This window comes from Plutella xylostella, chromosome 29, assembly GCF_932276165.1.
Source record: "Plutella xylostella chromosome 29, ilPluXylo3.1, whole genome shotgun sequence".
In the NCBI taxonomy this organism is placed as follows: domain Eukaryota; kingdom Metazoa; phylum Arthropoda; class Insecta; order Lepidoptera; family Plutellidae; genus Plutella; species Plutella xylostella.
Genome location: NC_064009.1, coordinates 4009714 through 4035826, shown reverse-complemented (window position 1 = coordinate 4035826; position 26113 = coordinate 4009714). Strand labels below are relative to the sequence as shown.

Genomic DNA, 26113 nt, shown 5'->3' with positions numbered 1-26113 from the left:
GCTCCACTATAGAGCTTTCCAGAATTCAGGTCAATGAAATGTACTTATTACTTACGTACTTATACATTTGTCGTAATTAAGTGGCCATTATAATGACTGCTATAATTTTTCTAACATTTTTTCTACATTATTGTAATTATTTGGGTTTTTTTGTGTACCTGTTATGCTACAATATGTCTGTTGCTCGTAAGTATCTCCGGTTGTACTTATAGAAATCATGCACAGTCTGGAGTCCAACATTCAGAAAACGCATCTAGGTGCGTTCATGAAATCATACATTTCACGCAACCCACACCGTGATGAAAGAAAGAAAGAAAAACTTTATTTGTCTTAGACAGCAATATTAATTTACATATACAGAGAAAGATATATAAATATAGGTAATTAATCTAATCTACTGGTGATAAATAATAATTAATATAGTGAAATTGCTGTCGTGATGCGTGATAGCGTGAGAAGAACAACCTAAATCTGAGTTGGAAATGAATAATCCAGCTAGTAGCGAGCGAAGGTACTCTGTGGGCTCTAACGACTTCCTTCCGTCTCACCCACTTCCGGTCAGGTCCGTCGAATGGAAATTTAATTAATCCCCCCTTATAGTCCGCTTTCCACGCCGCTTGTGGTACGACCACCATCCCTGAAAGCAACGCAGATATGATGTTATAATCTAACCAACCCAAAAACCCCCGACATTCAACACAAAAAGTCGCATAAATTTTAACGGCTAAGCCAATTTTGATAAAATAAGTAATAGTTGAGTAAATAGCTGAGAACACTCGGGGTCCGATTAACTATGGTCTTCATAGGAATGTTTTATTTGAACACCCATAGACCTCGGCTTCGATTGAGGGGTAGGTTTTTTTTTTGTGGTTTTCAAGTTTAGTTGGCAGGTAGTAAGTATAAAGATTTATTATTATTAAAATGAGTATAAAAAAACCTTCGGTATTGCGCCATGTCCCACATAAATAATATGTCCTAAGAGTTAATGAATCAGAGAGTACTAAGTATTGTGTACTGTGCAGGTGTACAGTGTGCACACATAAACACTAATACACTCAGATGACTGATAATAATTAGTAAAAACCACCTTTTAGTCGCAAAAAGATCGTGGTATAACGACAGGTTAAATTTAATAAGTGGCTCGCCTGCTACCGACAGTTGAAGTGTTAAGTTAATTTGAGGTTAGCTTCTATTTCGCTCGTGATATGAAACTACGAACCGACATAATTAGTCCGAAACCAATACTCAATTTAATTAAACATGAATTTAATATTCCCCATATATAATTAATGAGAATATTATAGTACATAGATTATAAATTTGATACTATTAACTGGTATTTATAGGTATTAAGCTTTCCCCCTGACATTGTAATTTATCAGGACTTACTTTAGCCATTAATATTTATTAATATGGCGTTTTTTCAGTAGCATGATATAAATTTACACCCTGTACAAATCGTACTGAGAGACATGTTAGGTTTTGAAATAAGTAACTACCGTCAACTTTATAACCCACGTGGGTATGTACTTACATACGACTTCTATACTTTTTCAGGATCTTAGATTAGGATAACATTCGTTTTATGCGGCATCATCGAATAAATTTTCTATAGTTGGTTAAGCTTAGTAACTGAGCAACTTTTAATTTCACACCTCAACATTCAAGATGGCGGTGACAACTGCAATATGTATAACTCCTATCCATATTCTACAAGTAGGGAAATTTAATTAGTGTCATTACAGGTAGTTTAACCTGTAACTAGGTACCGTATCTTGTTTCTTGACACAGGAGACTAAGTCACGACAATGAACGTAAGTGTAAATGCGATGCGACAAATCAAACCGAATACTAATACCTACTTAATGTACAAATACAAATATTGTATATCTGTGCATTGCAACTCCGCCAATTTTTAGGGTTCCGTAGCCAAAATGGCAAAAACGGAACCCTTATAGTTTCGTCATGTCCGTCTATCCGTCTGTCCGTCTGTCCGTCTGTCACAGCCGATTTACTCGGAAACTATAAGTACTACAGTGATGAAATTTGATGGGAATATGTGTTGTATGAACCGCTACAAAAATATGACACTAAATAGTAAAAAAAAGAATTGGGGGTGGGGCCCCCCATACATGTAACTGAGGGATGAAATTTTTTTTTTCGATGTACATACCCGTGTGGGGTATCAATGGAAAGGTCTTTTAAAATGATATAAAGTTTTCTAAAAAACATTTTTCTTAAAGTGAACGGTTTTTGAGATATCAGCTCTCAAAGTCGTAAAAAGTATGTCCCCCCCCCTCTATTTTTATAACTACGGGGTATAAAATTCTAAAAAAAATAGAGGTGATGCATGCTAATTAACTCTTTCAACAATTTTTGGTTTGATCAAAGTATCTCTTATAGTTTTTGAGATAGGTTGATTTAACTGTAATTTTGCTGCTACGGAACCTTTTGTGCGCGAGCCCGACTCGCACTTGGCCGGTTTTTTAAACCATAGATAATGTTGTTCTCTTTTTAAACAGCAGTTCTATTGGCGCTACGTGTTTATCCGTGTCCGTGGCTAGTAAACGATTTTGGCATCGAATGTAGAAAGGAAATGTTACACTTGTATTCGGCTTTTTTGTAAAATATTTAAGTAAGTACTCAATATTATGACTGTTTTTATTTTGCTAGCTTTTAAATGTATTGTGTATTTATATGCAGTCTATTTTTGCACCACATCTACACCAAAACTAGTACATTACAAGTACATAGGTACCTATTTGCTGTGCAATAAATTTGAATATTTATCTACATAACATAATAACACGATAATTACAAAAACCATAATAGGTAATATTAATTTAAATTAAAATGGAATGAAGAAAAGTACCATTTATTTCTCCAAATAAACACAAAGATCCTTTCAAATAAGTAGAATACCAACTTAGTTGTCTTCAATTTTCGTAATTTGATACGCAGACTTTAAAAGCCTCTTCACAAGTTGTTCTCGATAAATACCAATTAAGAAAAGATAAATTGAGATACTCAAGCCCCGCCAAGTGCCGAGCAAACAGCTTCAAATGCCAGACGAAAATTGGTAATTCTATCAAATAAGTACCAGCTTAAGCTCCAAAAAATGGGTATTAAATATTATTTATAGAATACGACGAAAAATAAAAGGTAGTTAAGTACAATTGTACTCATTCTCATGCATGATGCATTGTACAATATCTTCCTACCTACTTAATTATTCAAGAATTTTTGATGGCCGAGTAGGTAGGTACAAGCCTTTTTTTATCATAACTGGCCGAAAAATATGGAGTTTCAAAAATGGCGTTCGTAGCCTTCGTAGCGTCGTCGTAGCACGAGCGTAGCAACTTCGTAGCACTACATTACTACGCAGATGCTACGACGCGCATCGCATCGCATTTTATCGTTTGTGTTACGTGTATTGTAAATATTTTCTTTAAATGCAGTGTTTAATGGCTATCATGTAAGGTAGAACATGATACATATTCTATAAGTACATAGAGGTTAACTCTTGTCTCGTTCTCATGTATAATTTTTAATTTGTGTAGGTTTATATTTAGCTGTATACGACGTTTTTTTTTTTTTTAAATCTTTATTTTATTTAGAGACTTTGATCATACATGAACATGACAGTCCCATCGTAACTTATTCTAAGACTTAACTTACGCTTACAATGTAGAATCTAATCTTAAGGATGTACAGTGTTTAACATATTTATACACGTACATTGCTTCACTACTGCTAGGCTCAGATAAATAACTTTGTAAAATACCTACATCAACAAAGTTTATTTTTAACTGATTTTGTAATGTTTGTCTTAAGTTCGTATACCGGCGGCATTCTACTAAAATATGATAAATATCCTCTACGGAACTGCAGACATTACAATTTGGACTTTCGTTTTTTTTCATCAAAAAGTTGAATTTATTAAACGGGAACGGACGTATACGACGTTACTTCGTAGACCTGTAGGAAATTTGAAGAGGCTACATTTTCAGTCGTTGGTATTACTGCCCCCTAAGGTATTCTAACTTTTGCGGGGCCCAAGCGAAGAGCAGTAAAATATTCGACCCTTCCGAAATGGTATAGCTGTAATAAATCTCAAATGTGTATGTAACTGAATCAGACGTTTTTATTTTATGATAAATATACTTAATAAAATATTTTCTGATCACCACAGTAACAGTGGACATTCTATTCTATTCTCATAGGGGGTGAAGTTCCTGTACGTGGCTCTCTCGAGTGGAACCTTTGTACATATCCCCTTGATTTCAGCTCAGCCAGCCTAGCTCCCGAGTAAACTGGAGTAGCAGGCCTGGGTGTTGTAATAGCTGAGGTAGGCGCTCTGTTGGTCCAAGAATAGATAATCTTGTTTCTGTAGTAGGTGGACAAGCTAACAAAATATGTTCAACCGTCTCATCTACTTCTTTACATGTCCTACATAAGGGACTAGTTGAGTTACCTATGGTATATAAGTGTTTATTCACGCAACAATGTCCTGTTATTAATCCTACCATTAATGATATATTACTACGGGACAGGTTGAGTAAGTAGCGTGTAAGTTTATGGTTGTATGATACAATAAACGCTTTACTTTGTCTGCAATCTACACGATTTATCCACTCCTGATTGTGTTCAGATAGTGTTTTATCGGTGAGACATTGCCTTATTGCCTTTGATGACAAACTAATAAATGGTTCTGGCCCTATTGGTAGGGTATTTGATCCCATTCTTGCTAGTCGGTCAGCCTCGCAATTTCCTATGTTGTCGTTATGACTTTTAATCCATTGTACTGTTACATTATTTGAAATGCTTAGGTTTTCAAGTGTTCTGTGACATTCTAAAATTAATTTAGATTTTGTTACAGTTCTGCCTAAGGCACCTAAAATTGCCATACTGTCTGTGTAGAAGCAGATATTGCAATTTTTTGTGTCTTTTATTTGTGTAGCTCCGTCAAGTAGGCTGGCAGCTTCTGCCTGAAAAACAGTAGCTTTGTTCCCGAAGCTGACAGAGTATTGTAAATTAAGTTCCGGGCAGAAGACACCTCCACCGCTGCCCTTCTTGTTCTTGGCTCCGTCAATGTAGATATTGATGTCGTAATTGTTTTCGTCTGATGTGCCACACTGATCTCGCTGGATAGTGTAGCTTCGGTTGAAGATAAACGTCTTTATAGTAGTGTCTAGTACTTAGCCTTATCGCCGCCGCTTTAGCTTCCTGCTTGATGATAATATCGAGTGGGGGAAGTCCTAGAATTATTTCTAGGGCGGCTGTTGGGGTTGACTTCATACATCCGGTGATTGAAACGCATGCAAGCAAACTACGACAGTTTCAAAGAACTGTCGTAGTTTGTTTTTCACAGTAATGAGGTTCGATCTTTGCCACCAAACCACTGCTCCATATGTTATTATAGGTCTGACCACAGTGGACATTAAATATACCACTTTATGAGTCCAAATTTATATATATGATAATTATATATTGATAACACTCGAAACACCAAAATTAGACTATGACTTAATGATGTTAGTTGTTTCGCTATGCATAATCCAAAGACAACAACAACAAACCTCACTTAATATTTTGATGTTCTTAATACTTTATTCACTACCAACTATATATATATGAATCGTACATACGTAACTATACATACGAAGGTTCTCTAGCTCCGACGGGGCCGGAAATAGCCCGGTTTGACCTCAGGGCATCCGCGAGAGCTCGTATCTCTCTCAGTTACATACATCTTAGTCAGGCATTTAACACACTGTACTTCATTTTAACTAAGTTTTAAATATGTATACAGGGTATTGCAAAAAGGGTATACTAAGCCGAAACCAGCATTGCAGCATGTTATATCTAAGCCCGAAACTGAAATCAGAATTTCAAAATTCGCGAAAGAAATATTCATTTTCCATAGTAAAAAGTCACGTGGCCAACTAAGTTTCCATGGAAAATGTTTTTTTTTTTCGCGAATTTTGACATTCTGATTTCAGTTTCGTGCTCAGATAAAACATGCTGGTTTCGGCTTAGTATACCCATTTTGCAACACCCTGTATAGCCGTACAATTACATATTTGAGATAAGGGTCCAATGTACCCTGCAACTATGTACCGCTATTTGTTTCGGTAGTAATAAATTTATATTTAAAACTTATCCCAACTTGTGTTGCCATCAATTTAAGTAACCAACTTCCTGAAATAGCAATTTTGATTACCGTTACTTTATTTATTTATTTATTTAATTCTTTACGTTTCGTTTATTGTTTTTTAATAGCTATTATACCTGTAATACCTGTTGTGCTCCTTTTTACATTTCATGTAGGTAGACACCTACGTCTCGTCATATTTTAGCGAGTTTTGAATACAGATAATAATTAAAATGACCTTTCCACTCTCGAGTACATAAATTAATTTCGGAGTCGGTTTACAAATGTTTGCTGAAAGTTAAATATGCAGAGGCAAGCCGTATCTCTGGTTTGTTTGTTCGTGAACATATAATGGTGAGCGCTGTCCGGTGGGAAGCCATTATCATGTTATAACGAAGTCAGCGCGATTTTTATGAAGCAGAAAACATTCATGCACTAGTTAAGTAAAATTATTTTGAAAATGCAAAAGAAATCGAAACAGGAGTTTTTGACCTGGATGAGGACACTGATAAAAACTATCGTTTAAACTGTAAAAAGTTTGAGTATAACTTGATAAATGTTATCTGTCGAATAAAATTGTTGCTGTCACTGTCTAATACAAACATTTAGTCGCGACAGTATCAGAATTATTCCCCAGATAACTTTTATCTGGCTATTGAAAAATCAGTCCTAAACAAAATAAAGAAATAAGTACCTCTACGTGCCACCCGAAGCACGATTCCGATTCTCTCCCAGCTATCTGAAAAGTGTACAAAGGTAAAACTACATTTAGAATATTCGATTAGCGTCGTCGCGCCGTTGGCCCGTGTATCAATATTCATGAAGGAGCCCGCAGCTGCTATACAGAATGGAATTTTATCAGTGACGGTCCTACTGTTAGCAGTGAAATGTTTCAGTGAAACTGAACAGCCGTTTTTATGGGACCAACTTATAATTTTACTGTACCTACGGTGGCCTGCGCCTAAAAGTATACAGGCGGAGTTTTTAAAATAGCGATCCCTGATGATGAAGGGACCAGCTACATCTGTTATAAATCCGGGGACGTGTTGTGTGTGTAGCAGTGCTGTTTATGTGGATGTGCTTGAGCAGCATGTGAGCTTGAGATCGCTATTTTAAAAACTCCGCCTGTATACTTTTAGGCGCAGGCCACCGCACCTACATACTTCAGTCATGTAAAAGTCTGTTTGTTTGCTTGTTTGATGATTGACATCAACAACAATTTTACAGGACTCAAGATTTATTTATTTATTGAATTCCTAAAAATTATAGTTTTAAATACGTGCACGTTATTACTAGCTTGCTTAAAGGTAGGTATATACGTTCCCTCTTAACACACTACATACTCGTACATAAGGAAAACGTATTGTTGGAATCTAAATAGATTGCCTGACCGAGACAGATCGTATATTGCAGATAAGTGAAAACCAATGGGCAGTTAAATTAAATGTCGACCTTAGTGCCCTCAATAAATAGGATTCAAGATAATGTTTCCTGCTTATTCTGAGCGTATCCTTCTAACACTACTCTTACTCGATAGTAGGTAAGTAATTACTCGTGTATGGGCTGATTTTTCAATGGTCAGATAAGTGTTATCTGAGAAATAAAATTGTCGCTGTCACATCTGAATGATTGTATTAGACAGTGACAGCAACAATTTTATTCTTCAGATAACACTTAAGAGGATCCCTAAAGCTAAAATGCTAAAGTCGGCTTGATATACTTGATTAGATTGGAAAAACGGTGGCTTCTATCACATTGATAAAAATATATATTGTAGCAGAGGGTATACTGAACATGTTAGTTGCTTATAAATTGGTGCAGGATTATAATAAGTATGTTAAAAAAAATTGCAAACACACCATGTCTTTTGCCATTTTTTGACTTATTATGAAAAAACCCTCGAAATCAGAGGGCCCATTTTCATGGAATCTTATATGTATGTGTAGGTAATTAAATTCTTAACAAAGTTACCTTAAAGAGTTGGATTTAATGGACCAGAAGTCAACTTTTTTTGCAAAAAACTAATAAATTCCGGTTTAAAAATGATGACACCGTGACAGATTTCAGATTTCTTCAGTCGTCGCCCTGGTGGCGGCCTGTTAGGAGCGATACCCACGCCATTTTATTTTTTATCAAATATTTCACAAAAACTGATTAAATCAACAAATTATGACTACAAGTATTATAATACATATGCATTTGCTATGGAAAGTTAATTTTCTAATCATTTTAGATGCAGAAAAGCCGAAAATTCTTAGAAAACATTTCGCCTTTTCGATTTGTTTACATTTTTTACTATAGAGTTACAGATGCATAGATAAAGGTAAACATTGCACATAATGACACTTATTAGATTCTCCGAATAAGAACTATACGGTCAATGCAGTATGCCAAAGCGCGAGCCTGTTTATATTCTGAGGGGTAATTTATTTTATTTTAACGGTTGTGTATGGTAGGTAAGCTACACAATATACAGGGTGTTGAAAAGTAAGTTCATAATTTGTTTTATTTGAAACCAAAAACCGTAGTTAATTAAAAATATATATATTTTAAGATGTGGTAGTCTGTACACTACAGGTTGTTAAAAATAAGTAAGTATTTTTAAAAATTGAAGATCTAAAATTTACATAATTTTTTAAATCTATTTAACAAGCTTTGCAAAAAAGCGGTTAAGTGCGACTGTATCTCGCCATGAAAAAAATGAAATGTTTACTGTAGCTATGAATTTTATGCGTTACAAGTGGAATAAAATACCGCATAATATTATGTACAACTATGTAAGAGCCTAGTATTTAAAAAAAACTCATAAGAAAATATTAAATACACAGGTTTTTTAACCCCTGAAGGAAATAGAGGGGTGTTATAAGTTTAAAGTAAGGGCTGAATTTTTTTTTTAAATTAGGGTGATAAGTAATGTATATTTTTAATGATTTTTTCAAATAGATAAATGTTATACCATTTTTAAATTGCCATAAAATTACCTATAGTTATAGTTATAGAAAAGGGCAGGGCTACCAGTGCCCATTCGCCACTGCAACCTAAAAGATCTATAAATTATGACTCCCCATGCCGAGTCTCACTCTACAGGCCCAGGTCTTTTATAAACCTGATATTACCTATACAGGATGTTGCAAAAAGGGTATACTGTGCCGAAAGGGTTTGACTCAGGGGTTATTCTGAACAACTTTTGTTCTCCAAGTTTTGGAAATTCTCGAAAAATAAATTCGGTCTCTATAGTAAAAAGTCACGTGATCGAATAAGTTTCTATGTAAAAGGTTTTGTTACGTGAATTTTCAAAATTGTAGAAGAAAAGTGGATCAGAATGGCACCTAAATCCACTTTTGGCTAAGCTTTATACCCTTTTTTCAATACCTTGTATAAAATATCGTCAGCGTCACCTTAGATCGTAATCATCGTAACTCCTCGTGACCAAATTTTAGAGGAGACAAAAATACTGTTTTATTTGTAGTTATAGTTGGCATACTACCCACCTAAAGTTTTTTTTAACTAGCCTAAAAATGATTTGTTTAGACAGTCTATCTTCCTGTTCAACCGCAGCCTGAGTGCCAGTGACTCAATGACTGAAAGGAGGCCATTAGTGCTCCTAAATAAATAAAGCAGGCCTGTAGATTATCTTTCAGTGTACCGACACATCTGATTGCTGTAAGAGCCTGATAAGCTCTTCGAACGAGTCATACCTCTGTGGTGGTACGGTTTCGACCTTTCGGACAGTCAGTTTGGCATCCGAAATGCGGATTCGAATAGTGGGTACAATACTTTGCGTTCGTTCACTGTCGGAGCAGGATAAAAACCACGGGCGAGTTGTTGCGCTGGCTGTTTGCTTAAAAATAGTAACCGCGTTCAACTCTATCCCCTAGAGGGCGAACCTTTAGGGCGGCTCTTGTATACCATCACTTGTCTTCTTATCTGCAGAAAATTGACAGAGGTCATACGTGTCTAACAAGTACATTAAGGATGCGAAAAGAGAGGGTTTGTTTTCACAGAAGAAGTTCAGTTGCGGAGTTCCACAGCGGTAGGTCTTGGACCCCTCTGCTGTGGAACTTGGCATACAACGCGGTCCTGCAAATCAAGCTCGCAAACGGCGTTAGCACAGTGCATTTTTCTAATGTCACACAGGTCGTGAGGTAGGCTGAGAGCCTCCTTCGGGGAAGACATCCCAATGATTCATTACAAAAAAATTGCTGCAGCTGTGCTCGCCATGCAGTGCGAATCTGGCTACTTCCGAATCTGGGGGGCTGTTGCAAAGGAGTCCGTTGCCTCTATACGGTACGGGTTCCGTGCGATCTATGATCCTTCCGGGAGCACCTGTCTTGTCGAAGTCGAAGAGAATGGCTCGTATTCGACGCAACCTGCAGTACTGGTGGGATTGGTTGAAGGGCAGGACAGCAGGAAGCTGCAGCAGCCGTCATGCTGTGATTCGACGCATAGATGCAAAAAAAGTTGAAAGTAACTTCATGTTAATAAAATATTAGATCTTAATTTAACAACATAACATTGGAAAAAAAAATTAACATTGTTGAGTATGTTATTGTAATTTACTAAAGTAGTAATAAAAACAAAGGCTTATTGCATAGTTTTCGTTCACGTTCGCCTACATCGCACGTTGTATATGAGAATAAAGGGTAATTACTAAGTTTTCTTGTTTAAAAATCACGGTTTGGGGTTTAGAGGAAAACAAATGGTAAAATGCGGAATACAGTTTTTTTTTTCGAATAAAGAGGAAAACATGTGAATTCAAAAAACGTTTCTATTGACACCAAAGAGTACTTTTGGCCGAGAAAAGTGGAGTTACAATTTTATTTTATTTATTTTATTTTATTGGAAAAGGTGTAATAACAGCCAATAGATTACCATATTACATAAAATTCAGCACTATAAAAACATTTTAAATCTATTGCCCTATTGATAATTACACACAACATTTACATTAACACTAGCTTAAATAAAACTTAACTTAATTAAGCTAAAAATAGAACTATTCATGCATTTTTTATTATATGACATAATTATAATTATAAATTAATGAATTAATTCAATGAAGTACATGCTAAAATTTTAAAAACATTTCATAACAACTTAATTAAATCATTCTTAAAACATGTTATGGAAGTATTAAAAATATCTACATTGGCGCATATTCCGTTATATGTATTGCACATTCTATTTATAGGATTATTGTATGATACGTTATTATTAACAGGTGGCACATGAAACAGCTTAGGGAATCGTACTGATCTAGCAGGAACCTTAAATTGTATTAATTCTAGTAATTGAGCTCCGAATGATCCATTGGCAACTTTGAATAATGTTGTTAAATCTGATACACATCTACGCTTCTCGAGACTCAACATATTAAACCTTTGCAATCGATCACAGTAGTTTGGTATTTTACGCCTTAGACCAAGTCTTGATACTAGTGCTCTCATAAATCTTCGCTGAATGGATTCGATCCGGTCTATATGGACCTGATAAATCGGAAACCAAACAGAACAGCAGTATTCCAGAATTGTCCTTACTATAGAATTATATAATATTATAAGTGACTCTGTTCTTTTAAATGGTTTTGAAAGACGTAGTATAAAAGATAACATCCTATTTGCTTTCGAACACATGTACTCATAGTGTGCTCTGAAAGACAATCCAGCATCGAACAGAACACCCAAATCCTTTACCACATTTACCCGTTTTATATCTATATTTTGAAGTTGATATGTATATTTGATTGGATTCCTTGCCTTTGTGAAGGTAATGATTAGGCATTTTTCATTGTTTAATTTCATATCATTAACCACACACCATCTCAGTATAGTATTAATATCTTTTTGGAGAATTTCACAATCATCTATGTTGTTTATAGGACGGTATATCTTCACGTCATCTGCATATGCTAAGCAGTTGCTGTCAAACCTATAGAGCAGATCGTTTATAAATAACAAAAAAAGCAGTGGTCCTAAATTGGAACCCTGAGGAACGCCAGATTCTGCTATAAACGGAACTGAGTCGAATCCATTCAAACAAACCAACTGAGTTCTATTCATTAGGTAAGAAGTTATCCATCGGTGTAGATTTCCGTGAATACCTAGGTGGTATGCTTTTGATAACAGTACTGAGTGATTGACCCGGTCGAATGCTTTAGCAAAGTCTGTATATATAGAGTCCACTTGTTTGTTCACATTAAAAGATTTACAAAGAAATGTTGTATAAACTAAAAGATTCGAATTCGTTGACCTACCATTCACAAATCCGTGCTGACTTAGGCTTAGAATCGGCTTTAAGAATACGTAAAGTTGATCATATATAAGGCCTTCAAATACTTTGGCAAAACAATTGAGGATACATACCTACCTGTCGATAATCTTCAACATTATTTCTAACTCCAGATTTGAATATAGGGGTTCCCTTTGTTATTTTCCACAGTGCCGGAAAAACACCAGAGGACATCGATTTGTTAAATATTAAAGTTAATGGTTTGGCTAAGACAGTTGCGCAAACTCTCACAAATACAGGAGGAATGCTGTCGGGCCCTGCTCCTTTATTAAGATTTAGATTCTTTAACTTTAATAATACTTGTTCCTCGGTAAATTCAATAGAGGAGATTGAATGGTGCCTACTGGGAAAGTCGGGAGTATAATTCACTGCCGCGCTAGTACTGTAGACTGTGGAAAAATAGTCTGCAAACAAATTACAGATATCCTGACCAGTCGTAGCCGTTCTATCATTATAATACATGCGGTTTGGAATACTATTAGTGACTCGTTTATTTTTAGTATAGCGCCAAAAAGACTTAATGTTCAGCAACAAATCCTCTTCTATTGAAGAAATATCCTGAAACAATCATTCATCATATCTTTGACTCGTGACCGAAGCATGGAAAAACAATCATAATCACGAGGATTACGGAACTTTTTATAGCGATTATGGTATTTAGCTTTCTCTTTTATGATCCTTATAAGACTCATTGAAAACCAAGTAGGGTAATTACTCTTTCTAGACTTAGTTTTTGGGGTGTATTTCTCTATGATCGTATACAAAGTGTTGTAGAATAATTGAAGAAAATCCTCACAGTTTAACTCACTGGCGTGCTTTTCCCATTCAAAGTTCTCAATTTCTTTTATACATTCCTCATATTTAGTCTTTCTAAAACATATTTTTTCAATTATTGCATTTTGTAATGTATTTTCTTTATTAGTAAATAATATTTCTAAAGGTGGGTGATGAACATCTTCTCGGCTAATGGGAACACTTCTATTAATTACAATACCATTGTCAATATCACTTATAACCAAATCAAGAATTCTTTTATTAGTATTCAATACACTATTCAAGTTCCTCAAATTACTCAAATGAAAAAAATCATACAACGATCGTGATTTTTCACAATGGCACCGCAATGGACTACTCATGTCTGGTGTCCAGTTTATAAGTGGCAAGTTAAAATCACCAATTATTAGATTATTATTGTTTGGATTATTACTGAAAATTACACTACACTTGCTCAAGAACTCAATATACATCTCATTTGGTAGATAGTCTGCTAAGTACACAATACAGATGTTAATAGTACATTTTTTTAATTTAATCTGTATCCATAAATCCTCTACATAGTACGACTGCCAATCATTTCTTACAACAAAGTCAAGCCCCTTAGCCAATGCAAACAATACACCCCCACCGTCACTTTTATTAAATCTTTTATGAAATTTTGCATCACGGTCTCGACGTATGACGAGATATCTATCATCAAACAATTCGGATGACAGTATTGAATCATTCAGCCATGTTTCACATAGACATATTAAATCAAAGTTATTACATAGAATATTGTTATGAATATCTGTAGTCTTACTTTTCATGCCATTGATATTTTGATAGTAAATTGAGATAGCCATTTGTATTTATTAGATCTGTGCATAATATTCATAATTTACCTATATATACATAAAAATACTTAAGCATAATTTATTTATTTAAGTAATTAGTTTTAAACTCTCATAATTTTTTATTAGAATGTACCTAGATCCTTGTTCTTTTCTTGCGTAGATGAAACCATTACGTACCCAAACAAACATATACCCGAGTTCCTTTGCTTTCTGCCGGGTTGCAGCATGCAGTGACTTATTAGTTGGAGAAAGATGTTCTGATACGTACACAGGTTTTCTGTCTCCTGCGAGTCCAAGTAATGAGGTGTTAAGCTTATTATTGGGGTTTGATTTGTTATATCTGTGCACCGCCGAGAAAAACTCATCCCGTGACATTGAGCTCTTGAACTTTGCAATAACTGTCCGTGGATATTTACCGTCTTTGTTTTGCCTCGCCACTCGTACACAAGAAATCAACTCTCCGCTGTGAAGCTGATGCCCAATGACTGTGGAGCATTGTTGGAGAAGGTTAGGTAAGTTCTCATTCTTGTGTTCAGGGATTCCCTGTAATTCCAGGTTATTCTCTCGCATATGCTGTTCCATATTATTCAGCCGGTCCGATAGTTCATGTATTGAAGTTTGCAGCCTTATATTGTCCTTCTTAACTTCTAGGTTGTTCTTAGTTAAATTCTCTATAGTTGCTCTCATCTCATCATGTGTTTCACTGAGGAACTCCATTGATTTACGAACTTCTTTTAGTTCTGAGGAGATTGTGGCTAGTTCGCGGTTTATTATTTGAGATAGCATACTAGGTAGTTCTAATCGTATGGCCTTGAGAACTTGATCGCTTATAGCCGACAGTAGCTTATCATCAAAAGAGAGAGTTTCAGTATGCTGAGGTACGGAGGCAGCAGGTTGTGGCTGGTGACCAGCAGGTCCCGTTTTCATGACTGCCACTGTAGATGTCTTTGATTGCTTTCGTTTTGTAATATTTTCACAACTTTCGTATACTTCGTTCCCCTTAATATTGCGTACAGGAGTATTAGTATTACCGGTCTTTGGTTGCTTATTCAAGCACTCTTGACATACCCATTTCATTCTATGTTTACAATGTTTGCGATCTAAAGTGATGATAGAACTAGAACTTATTTTTTCAGTTCACCTGCTGTTGAGTGAAATCGTAATTAGGTAAATGACTCCTTGACATGAAAATAACCTTTTTTTTATAATCGTTATTACAAAACCGTTTTTTTTAATACAGCAATATTTGTAGGTGTACTTACAGTGAGCAAAAGAGCGCAGCAAGGTGTAAATTTTTTGGTTTTTAAGAAACAAAAATATTATTTCTATCATATCCCAAATACACATAAGTACTTAAAAAAAAACACACACTCACGCCTTGTACTAATGTACTCCCTTGCGGGGGTACTTACATGTTATTATTTTTCTGGTGACCTCCCCATATACCTTTGCAAGCTACGTAACCTTTTGTGACACCCTGTATATGCAGAGTTCTGCAAACTACTGTTCTGCTTTTGAAACACCAAAAAAAAACAGGTCGTCTAAATAAAAGGTCACGTGACCAAAAAAAATTATATGAAGAAGCGTTTTTTTCACGAATATAAAAAATTACGTAGGATAAAAGTTTTTCCGAGTGACGCCTGAGTAACGCCCTTTCGGCTAACTATACTTTTTTTATTTACTATTCATATACCTCACACGGGGGCAGAGTTTAATACAACACCCTGAACTATTAAACTCTGATAATATTTTCGCGATTTTTTTACATTCTGATCAGTGGCGGATTTACCAATAGGCCAAAAAGGCCAGTGCCTAGGGCGGCAGATTGAGAAGGGCGGCAAATTTGGCAAATAGTTTTTTTTTTAATTTTTTTTTTATTATTATACGTGTACACTATCCATGTATAAATTACAAATAAATTACGATTATAAAATACGAAAACGATTTGATTCTGGATCATTACATAAGCACCAGGTGGGTATTCCGATTTTTGCCGATTTCTTCTAAAAGCAGCCATACTTTAAACCGTGGAACCTTCACCTTGACGGCAACTTAATCTTGTACCTCGCTTGGGTTGACTCAGGGCGCTAGGACCGGGCGTGCGTGTTAAAACGTAAAATTAGTAAAAAAGTGCAAATTTCCGCATTTTTTAATTTTCGGAGTTACCCGCACACCGGTAATTAAGAAATCAGTTAAGTTATTTAACAGATTGTTTTTTCATCCAAAAGATGGTCGTTTTAGTTCACTACGTTCGGAATTTAAAAAAACCAAGCTCATTTTTTTTGTATTTTCCTGAATTAGCTGATTAGGGTAATTCCGAATATTGGAACATTTTATTATGAAATTCTGGTGATTGGGTAATTTCGATTTATAAATATCATATAAATGTGTATAAGTACTTCTGGGCAGTTGTAGGCAATATTTCGAAATGAGTTTTTGCAAGGTTATAGCTGATCGAAAAATATATATGGTCCTTTAGCTTAAATAAACTAAAACTCATTTTTAAAAAATATCAGCTTATGAAACTAAAATATTCACGTATTCCGTGGGTACTTAGAGAAGTCTTTTAAACGGAGTTTTAGGTATTATATTCAAGTATACAAAGCGTCCTTACATGAATCAAAATGACCCAACCATCATAAATTGACAAAATACGAACATGTATCCAACTCACCCAAAAACCTTTCGGAATAACCTACCTTATCTATTCTTCTGCGAAAACAGAATTTGGGCATATTATTATTTATCCAAACTTGGATATTGCACTTCGCATGGTACATCGGTGACAAATTGTTCAGGTGAGAGAAGTTTTTCTTGCTTAAAACGGGTTAAAAACTACCTATGATCTACTTTAAGTTAAGAAAATCATAATGCTTTATTTCTTTTGTGCATAGAGCAAGAACTTATGAAAAATATTTCATACACAATATATAAATAAATAAATAAATATGTGGGGATATCTCACACACGGCCATCCAACCCCAAGCTAGGCAGAGCCTGTATTGTGGTATTTTTGTATGAAATATTTTTCATTGATGATTTTGCAAATATCGAAAGACAATAATGTAAAACTTAAGCACTTATAAATTTATTTCATTGTCTTTTTTGTATTGTTTTTAAACTGTTAAGTGCATTTTTTTTTACAAAAGCAATGTTTACTGACCACTCATTATTTTGTCTGTAGTGTAGGTATTTTTAAGTCATGCCTTTCCCCACCTTATGATTAGTACATGCTGTTGTTTTAACCCCTGACGCAAAAAGAGGGGTGTTATAAATTGACGTGTCTGTCTGTGGCATCATAACACCCGAACGAATGAACCGATTTCAATTTAGTTTTTCTTTGTATCACATGTGTTTTACGGAAGAGTGCTCTTAGACAATATGTTTGCTAAAAATCGATTGAGCCGTTTAAAAGTTACAGATGTACGCTTTAAAGTCGAGGTTTTTTTATTTGCCTGTCAAATTAAACTTATTAGGTCAACATTAAACTCTTAAAAATTACATAGCGGGTTGCTAAAATAATCTAGTAAATAAATGACAGAAATATAATTAAGTTCACAATCGTACTAATAACGGAATTAAATTTCAAAAATCAGTAGGGGCGGCAAAATTTTAATGGCCTACGGGCGGCAAATTTGTAAATCCGCCACTGATTCTGATTTCATTTCCTGGCTTAGAAATAACATCAATAACATGCTGCACACGTAGGTTTCGGCATAGTATTAAACCCTTTTTGCAACAACCTGTATAAATATCGGCACGGGTACGACTTTATATATAATTAATTATTAAATATTAAAAATACTTTCAAATAAAAATAAATATTTTCGTATCACAAAACAATATTACTTACTTAGTATATTTTTAACAAAGTGGCATGTCTTCACTTTTATGTTTTCGAGTACTATGTTAAAATTTCATGTCATTGTCCGTAGAACGCCCCGCATACCTCAACCCCCCCTCACTAGATTTGACAGATTCTGATTTTCTTCCAGCTTTAGTGACAGCCTTAAGGGCCCGTACAGGGTGACGTGCCCCGCCAAATTTGGGTTTTCAATGCTCTTCACACAGCACACGCAGTGACACGCACACATGTAAGTTTGCACAGTGGGTCATAAACTTTTACTCGCCAACTTTATTGACAATTATTTTCAAGTAGTGATTTGAGGGTAAGTATAATTTTTAATTACACTGGTAAGCACCAGGAAAGAGTAGAAATTAATAGGGGTGCCACTTTTCTCCATACTCGGAACCCGATTAGCTTTCTAAACAAATGTAGTATTTACTTACTTGTAGAAAGGTAACTACAGGTATTAAAGTGTAGATACTAAGGGTATACTAAGCCAAAAGGCGATGACACAACTCAAGGGGTCATTCTGAACAACTTTTGTTCAACGAGTTTTGCAAATTCGCGAAAAAAAATATTCGTTTTCCATGGTAAAAAGTCACGTGTCATCAAAGTTTCTATGAAAAAGTTTTTTTTTTGTTAATTTTTAAAACTCGTAGAACAAAAGTTCAGAATGACCCCCTGTCTCACTTGTTTTTACCCGACTGCCGAAGAAGGAGGGTAATATTTTTCGATTGTATGTTTGTATGTTTGTAAGTATATTTTTTGGTAGCAGAATAATATTTTTTCTTATTTTTAGGGTTTTGTACCTCAAAAGGAAAAAAGCAACCGTTATAAGATCTCTTTGTTGTCCCTCTGTCTGACTGACTGTCTGTCACCGCCCTTTTTCTCAGAAATGGGTAAAGATATCAAGCTGATATTTCGCATAGATATGGGGAGTACCCCAAAAAAATATTGGGGTAAGTACTCCCTCTCCCATACAAGTAAATTGGGGCTGATATTTTTTCCGGTTATTTTGATGGTGTAGGTAGGGTATCGTTGAATTGGTCTTTTAATACAAGAGATATAAAAAAAGGTTAAAATATAATTATTTTGCTTTTACCCTTAAATTTGGGGACCACACCATAGACAAATCCTAATTAAAAAATTATTTCAATAGATGGCGTGTTTTTATGTTGGGTAACTCAGAATAAGAAGTGATGATATCTCAGAATAATAATGGTTAATGGTACTATTCCGCTGAGCACCGAAACCGGTGGGACACAAGTGAAAAGTGGCGGTTCCCCTCATCTCGCATAATCTTTATTGACCAAAACTCATTTCGCATAACTCGTATGGTCTAAACTTTTTTGGCCGAACCATCACTTTGCCAAGAATTATGTGGCATAAGGCTCGTTTCGTCTAAAACTCTTTAGGCACAATCTTTAAACACCTAAGTTTCGTTTGCTCAAATGTATGTTCGTCTATACCTATGTATAATATTGTTTCTCCTAATGTTATCTTAATAAATAATATATTAAGTATGTAGTAAATGTACAAATTGTGGTATTTTTTCTCATACATCCCGAAAATCACGATATTGAATGATTAAAAAATCGAAAGTTAACGAGCAATACAACATACATTTATAATACACATACAATAATTATTACAAACCCCATGAGATCGAAACCTAAAGATAGGTGCGACGACGAGCAAAGCGAGGAGGAGCGTGTTAGGTGCACATGTTCATCAAAACCGAAGCGGAGCTGAGCGTTTTCCAAACAGCGGAAACAATACAAGGCACCAGTTTGCGCTATAGAGAGACGCTCCGTCAAAGTTAAAGCCAAACAAATATTATTACTTTGTATAAACCTATTATTAGGCTATTTTTATAATAAATTATCAAATGAAGCAATAAACCTTACTGAGCAAAAATTTAAGAATTATGTTAAAGCTACATTATGTAGTAAAGAGTATAAATGATTATTTAAACGACAAAAACGCGTGGTCTTGTCCACCTCAGCTAAGGCTATTGAAAAAATGAAATGGATATAGGTACTTAAGTAAAATTGTAGGTACTAGATATAAGTAAAAATTGTAATAGATTATAAGGAAAAAGTTGAAAAGATGCTCGAGGAGTTTCTTTCGCCATTTCTTTCCTTCTCAATGACGGGGCCTTTGTGAAATGGTGGTAGATGACTATCGACAAATAATTGTAAAATTTTACGTCGATTAAACCATTTGAATTTGAAATTTGAATTTGATACGATTTTCGGCGAAACGAGACTTTAACCAAACGTTACTATGCAATACGAGATTAGGCAAATAAATCTTGGGCCAAAAAAGGTAGAACCGAAAAGTGGTCATGAAAATGCACTAGGGTAGACCCTGCTCCTAGAACAGGGCATGAGTTTGTGATTTGTGTGCGAGGATGGAAACTTTGAATATTTTCTTGATTTTTTTATTATTGATGCAATAACATATAGTATTTTTTTCTGAGTTACCAACCGAAGTCACCCCGTGACAGGGTGACTAGATAGGTACTTCTGCAAATTACGCCATCTATCGTTGGTTTTTTTAGTAACTAGGTACTGTCTATAGAAGAACTTCCGTCATTATCAATTTTACGTTACGAATGAATTTAGTAAACCCAGTAAACCTAACTAATCCAGAGGAAACCTAAAATATCTTTCTGTCTCTCTGAAAAACATACTTAATAGCCCAAACTCGATGCTTTTAGCTATTAACATCTTTGAAATAAAATTCAGTCACCACCTTGTTACTGCCCTCATCAGATCCTCACGAGACCATTCCTCAACCAGTACCATGAGACTGTGTTTTTGATGAATCCTAACCTAATGTTCCTACGTATTGTCATCACTTAGATCCATTCGCTATATTCCTGCTCCTCATCGGACCTTTACGAGACTGTAATGTCACTTGAGAACAGTGCCCACTATCTGATTTAATTTAATGTATTGAATATAGTGTAAGAATTATGCTTCCTCAATTTCAAATCAAATTATGTTGGTGTCATAAAAGTTGAAAAAGTGCAATGACAACCAATGTGCAGTGATTTTGTATCTGTACACGAAAAGATCGCGAGCTGTCAGTGCTGCCTAAACCGACGTGACCCTTCTTTGGAGGCCACCGGCCGACTGAGTCAAACGTCGCTTGTGTTTATGATTTTATAACACAGAAAGCCGCCATAGATATTTGTATGAAGATTTGAGGGAAAAAAATTGCTCAAGTTTGGGATTAATTTACACAAAATAGGTGTGTGTTCATTAAAAAACAAGGTATTTAGCGCCTAGTCCAAGCATTTATCTTTATAACTTGATAAGAATTATATGAAAATTCTTGATAATTACGACACAGTTGTTACAATACGGGAGTGTGATTTAGTGATTTTTCAGATTTAATTTACAGTTATCCATAAGCATTAACTTAAATTCGAATGATTCAGCACCTAGCTAGACTCTTCGGCTACCTGTGTGATTTTTTTCAAGGCTGTAGAGCATCATTTACTATATAATTCTATGACAATGCCAACCCTCGATTACCTATTGCCGACCCTTAAGTATCTGACTATTGAAAAATCAGCCTTAAAATGATCGCTAATTCCTCCCCACGTTTAGGTTTAGCTAATTTTTATCTTAGATACATAATGTTCAGCAAGGACCTCTAGCGAAAAAAGTTTTTATTTCACGTTTATTTTGAGGAAAATGTAGCATTTTTAATGTGAGCACTTATCATACCGTTTACCATCTTGTTGAAAAACTCGCCCGAATGTGAATAATTCAAGTTCAAAGGGAAAGAAAGGAAGTTTTTACGCGGTACTTGTAAAATAATTTCAAAAACATAGCAAAGAATTTAATCATTATTGGTTTGGTTTGGTTTACAGCTTTTTTTGTGAAAGGATCTTAAAGTTATTTTTACTCACTGTATTATTATTAAACACCAGATTTTTGTTATAATTAAGTACCTACTAGAGATATGGAAGAGCGGGGCCTCCTGTCACAGGTTATTACATAGCCTACTAGGTTGGTCTCAGCACTTGATTATACAGGGTGTTAACTTAATTGCGTTGGAGCGGGAAATGGTAGATACAGCTGATGATACTGAACACGATAAGACATTAAAAAACGTATTTTATTTGCTTTAAGCTGACCAACATAAAACAGTTTTATTTAGTACATTTTAAAATTTCATAGTCACCCTATTCAGGTTTAGGTACGTTTGACAGAATGACCATGAACTTGAAAGCCAAGATCAAGGCCAAACAATTCAAAGCCAAGGTCAATAAAAAAGTATGCGTGCATCTGCACCACACTCGTGGAGCCACATCGTCAAGGTACCTACCGAGATTTTGGGTACTCAAAGTACCCAATCCATTGTAGACATTCCATTTTACTCCATAAGTATCACTTTATTGATACACAATTATCTTTTATGAATACAGAACATTTTCATTTTATGCTTCATAACATAGGTCACACGTATTCACAGCACAGCACAACATAAAACGAAATGAGGAACAAGGCTTGGTAATCAAAAGATAGAATTGTAGGTACCTTTTCCCTTTTAGGTAATAATTGTTTACTTGTAAAAAATGATTGTAAACAAGTAAACAACAATGACTGACTGACAGACTAGATCCACAGAGAAGGTAATGACTATCATAAATACTCGATGGTTATGATACGCGAGATTGTTATTATTCTACTGGTATTTAAAGTGAGGCCATACTTATTATGAGGATTTCCGTACTATTCGTCATCAAAGACGTCTCAATCGCAAGTACACAACACAAATCGAGATGAGCGAGTGTAAGTAAACCAATTCGTCATTGAAGTAGACCCTGTTATCATCCTGTTATGCATTGTGGTCTTTTAACTTTAGCTGCATACAGACCGGCCAAACGAACGCCAACGAACGGGTTTTGTTGACCTTCGTTGCTCAATCTGCCCCTGTATTATGTATGATAAATGTCCATCGGTGGACGTTCGTTGGGCCGGTCTGTACGCATCTTTAGGTAATAAAAGAAAAATAAAATGTGGTAAGTATCAAGGGTGAATACTAAACGCTTACCTTATTCTGAGTAAAAAGGTTTAATTATTGTTTTGAGCTCCTAGAAAGTCATAAATTATATTCTGTACGATTTATCAAACTTTATGACAATCAGCTGTTTAATTGTTGATTAGTATGTCATTAATCACCATGAATAATTTCAATTTTATATAATAATTGTTATTACCTACTGTGTAATTAATTACAATCATAGTTACATCAAATAGATTATGAAAAGTGAAGTTGATAACAAATTTACAGTGTGTGTTCTTTTGCAATCGAATGTCTCATTGGTTATGTGTTTGTGTAGGGTGACCATGTTTTTGATTAAGGTAAAACTTTCCACTTTACTTTAGACTTTAAACATAAATATTCGAGATTCTGATGTTTTTTTTCTTAGAAACGTGCTTGGTTAGACTAATACTAACCCCCATTTCCCGCTCAAACGCATTCTAGTTAACACCCTGTAGATTGTGTAAACCATTATTGTTAACGAAATAAACATTTTGAATTTGAATTTTGAATTTGAGGATGAATTATCGTCTGAAGAGATTCAAACCAATAATACGATGGAATTATTAATCCCTGAGGTAAAACTACGGTGTATGAAAGCGCCGCTTCAATAAACAAGAAAATAAAGATTATAAGTACATAAGCACCTATACTGTTTGCCTACAGCCTATACAGGACCTTCCTCAACAGATGTTTTTTTTTATTTACTTGTACTTATAGAGCGAAAAAACATAGTAACCTGCATTATCTAGTAAGTATATTAAGGATTTCTATTGCATTAATATAAGTTTACACTCAAAAGTAGCACAAGAGGGCCGCGGGACGGCAAATTTGTCCGATTTCGATATTGAGAAAAGGAAATTGGAATTCCAGCTACGAGATCGACTTTTATTGAAGACAAATATTTGTTTTCAAAACTTAACGGTGGAACTTAGGGAGTTGATACTTAAATGAGTCTTGTTCTTGGATTATTTTAGGCACTTAACAACTTTAGCACACAAAAAGTAAGACGAGGCTACGTCGTCCACCGTCTGCGGGTAGTACGCCATTTTCGATAAATTTTCAGTCCAAATTAATAGAAGTATACATACTCGTACTTAATTAGAAAAGAGGGGACGCGGTGGCGTGACGGATAAGATCTCTACCTTTCATTCAAGTGTAATTTGGAAGGCTATGAAAATGAATTGTTTCTATTGGTTTCTTACTGCTACATCTACGCATCATCGTTTCGCACATCCCTGATGGAAACGAAGACTCGTAAAGCGGGTTATTTGACCCCCATTTGTCCAGAAACGGCCATAACTCGTGCTTCGTTCACCTCTCCACGGCTATTACCGGTTGCTGTGAGTTTGCGTATAACTTTCAGTTACTGTCAAGGTGCTCTGGTAGGAAAGTATCTCTAGATAAAGAGGAACGTGACGTTCTATCACTAGAATATTTTATACCGTAAGTACGTGATATTCATTATTGATGCGTAATAAAATAACTATGGCGCACGGAATCGTAGTGAAGATAAAAGATAAGTTCTCTCTCATGAAATCGAAACCATGATCACAAAAAAGTTGCAGCGTGGGTGATCTTTTCAGGGATTAAATACAAAGCCATTGAAATAATGTATCTAAAGCCGCATCGAGTTTCACCTGAATTTCGGTGAATTTCGCAGCAATTTTCGAATTACCGATGTGATGTCGGTCGCCATTAACAAACTCGACGCGCCGGCTGATTGGTCCACTCGTGTTATTGTGTTGTGTTCACTGGCTGTTCGCGGTAACGAGTCTTTTCTGCGAATTGGATGTGGACGATATTGTTGAAATTAATCGTATAATTTCGGATAGAATTTATGAGATAAAAGGATAAAAGACCTTTTCTATCAGTAGTTTTTGTAACTAGTTCGAAACAGATACATTTTAAATATAAATATTGTATAATTTAGTTCACTTTCGGTATCTTCAATAATCACAACATTCAGGTCATTTTGCATTAAATATGTACTCATGCATTGAACTTTCCACGCATACCTACTATACTTAACCAATTCATCAATCTAAGGATATCATAGCTACATTAATTACAGGTCGATAAAAAGCTGTCATACTGATCTTGATTACTACAGCGGCGATAAAAAGTCACCCCACAACATTCTGGCTCGTCACTGCAGTGGGGGTCGGCGGGTCGGCGGGGGTCACTCAACGCCGTGAAATGTAATTATTCACGCCGCTTACCTCACCTCACATAAATAGCAACCCTGCCTCGGGAATGCCCTTTACGTAATGCAGGCCGAAAAAAAGAACCGTTTCTCGAAAGTTCGCAGAGGTAAAATTGCAGCTCTGCGACTGTGATTTTGCTGTCGTAAAATGTTATCTGCTGTGCGTTCTGTTCTGTTCCCAAGAAGTCATCAAAAGTCAAATAGAAGCACATACTTATTTTAAATTTAACATCAAATAATAATTATTAATTTGTTAAGTTGGGAAGGTACCTGTGACAGGTTTCTCACAAAGAAGGTGGGCTATCATAGGCATACACGAGGCATACACCGACTAACCATCAAAACCTAACCTCAATTAAGGGAGTTACATCGATACTTGGCACATATAAAACCGATCGAACCAACATGAAGATAGAAGTACAGGCGAGGTCATCCGTCGTGCCCTGCGGAGTGACTTGCTTTCTCGATTAATGGAAGTCTTTGAGGTTCAACTTTTTCTTTTGTAACTGTGCTTCCGCTATAAATTTATTTCAGAATAAAATAAGTTAATACTTAACTAAGATTTATATATAAGACTTTGACTTATTTCTTGTTGAAAATTGAATAATTATTATACGCAAGTAAGACAGTTTGTAGGTACTTGATACTTTATTTTGAATTATTTTTATAAATTTTACATGTCTCAACTTCCTTACAGTTTATCCAAAAAGTTTCGTTTTTATTTAGAAATAAAACAAACCGAAGTTTTTACATTTTATCAATCTTGTACCTAATCTTATTCGTATTAAGGTATTATTCTCCATTCTACGGGCTGGGCGCGGTTCATGCGGACTCACAAGAAAACATTGCAAGAAAAAGATTACCTATTCTTCCCAAACAGATGTGGCAAATATTGACTACGTAAATATTTTTCCCCTCATTGCGTCAGTAGGTAATGGAAA

At 35.3% G+C, this 26113-nt stretch overlaps 1 protein-coding gene across 3 annotated transcripts in view; it reads left to right on the top strand.

Annotated features, from left to right (window-relative positions):
* Positions 1-26113, top strand: part of LOC105390716 (dual specificity protein phosphatase 22) — a 70452-nt gene that overhangs the window by 14907 nt on the left and 29432 nt on the right. The window contains exon 1 of one of the 3 annotated variants that reach the window (XM_048631516.1): positions 25602-25657. The exons of the other annotated variants lie outside the window; for them this stretch is intronic. Within the exon in view, the coding sequence (XP_048487473.1) occupies positions 25643-25657 (15 nt within the window). The 5' untranslated portion in view covers positions 25602-25642. Of the gene's footprint in view, positions 1-25601; positions 25658-26113 lie in introns of those variants that run through there. 3 annotated transcript variants of the gene reach the window in all.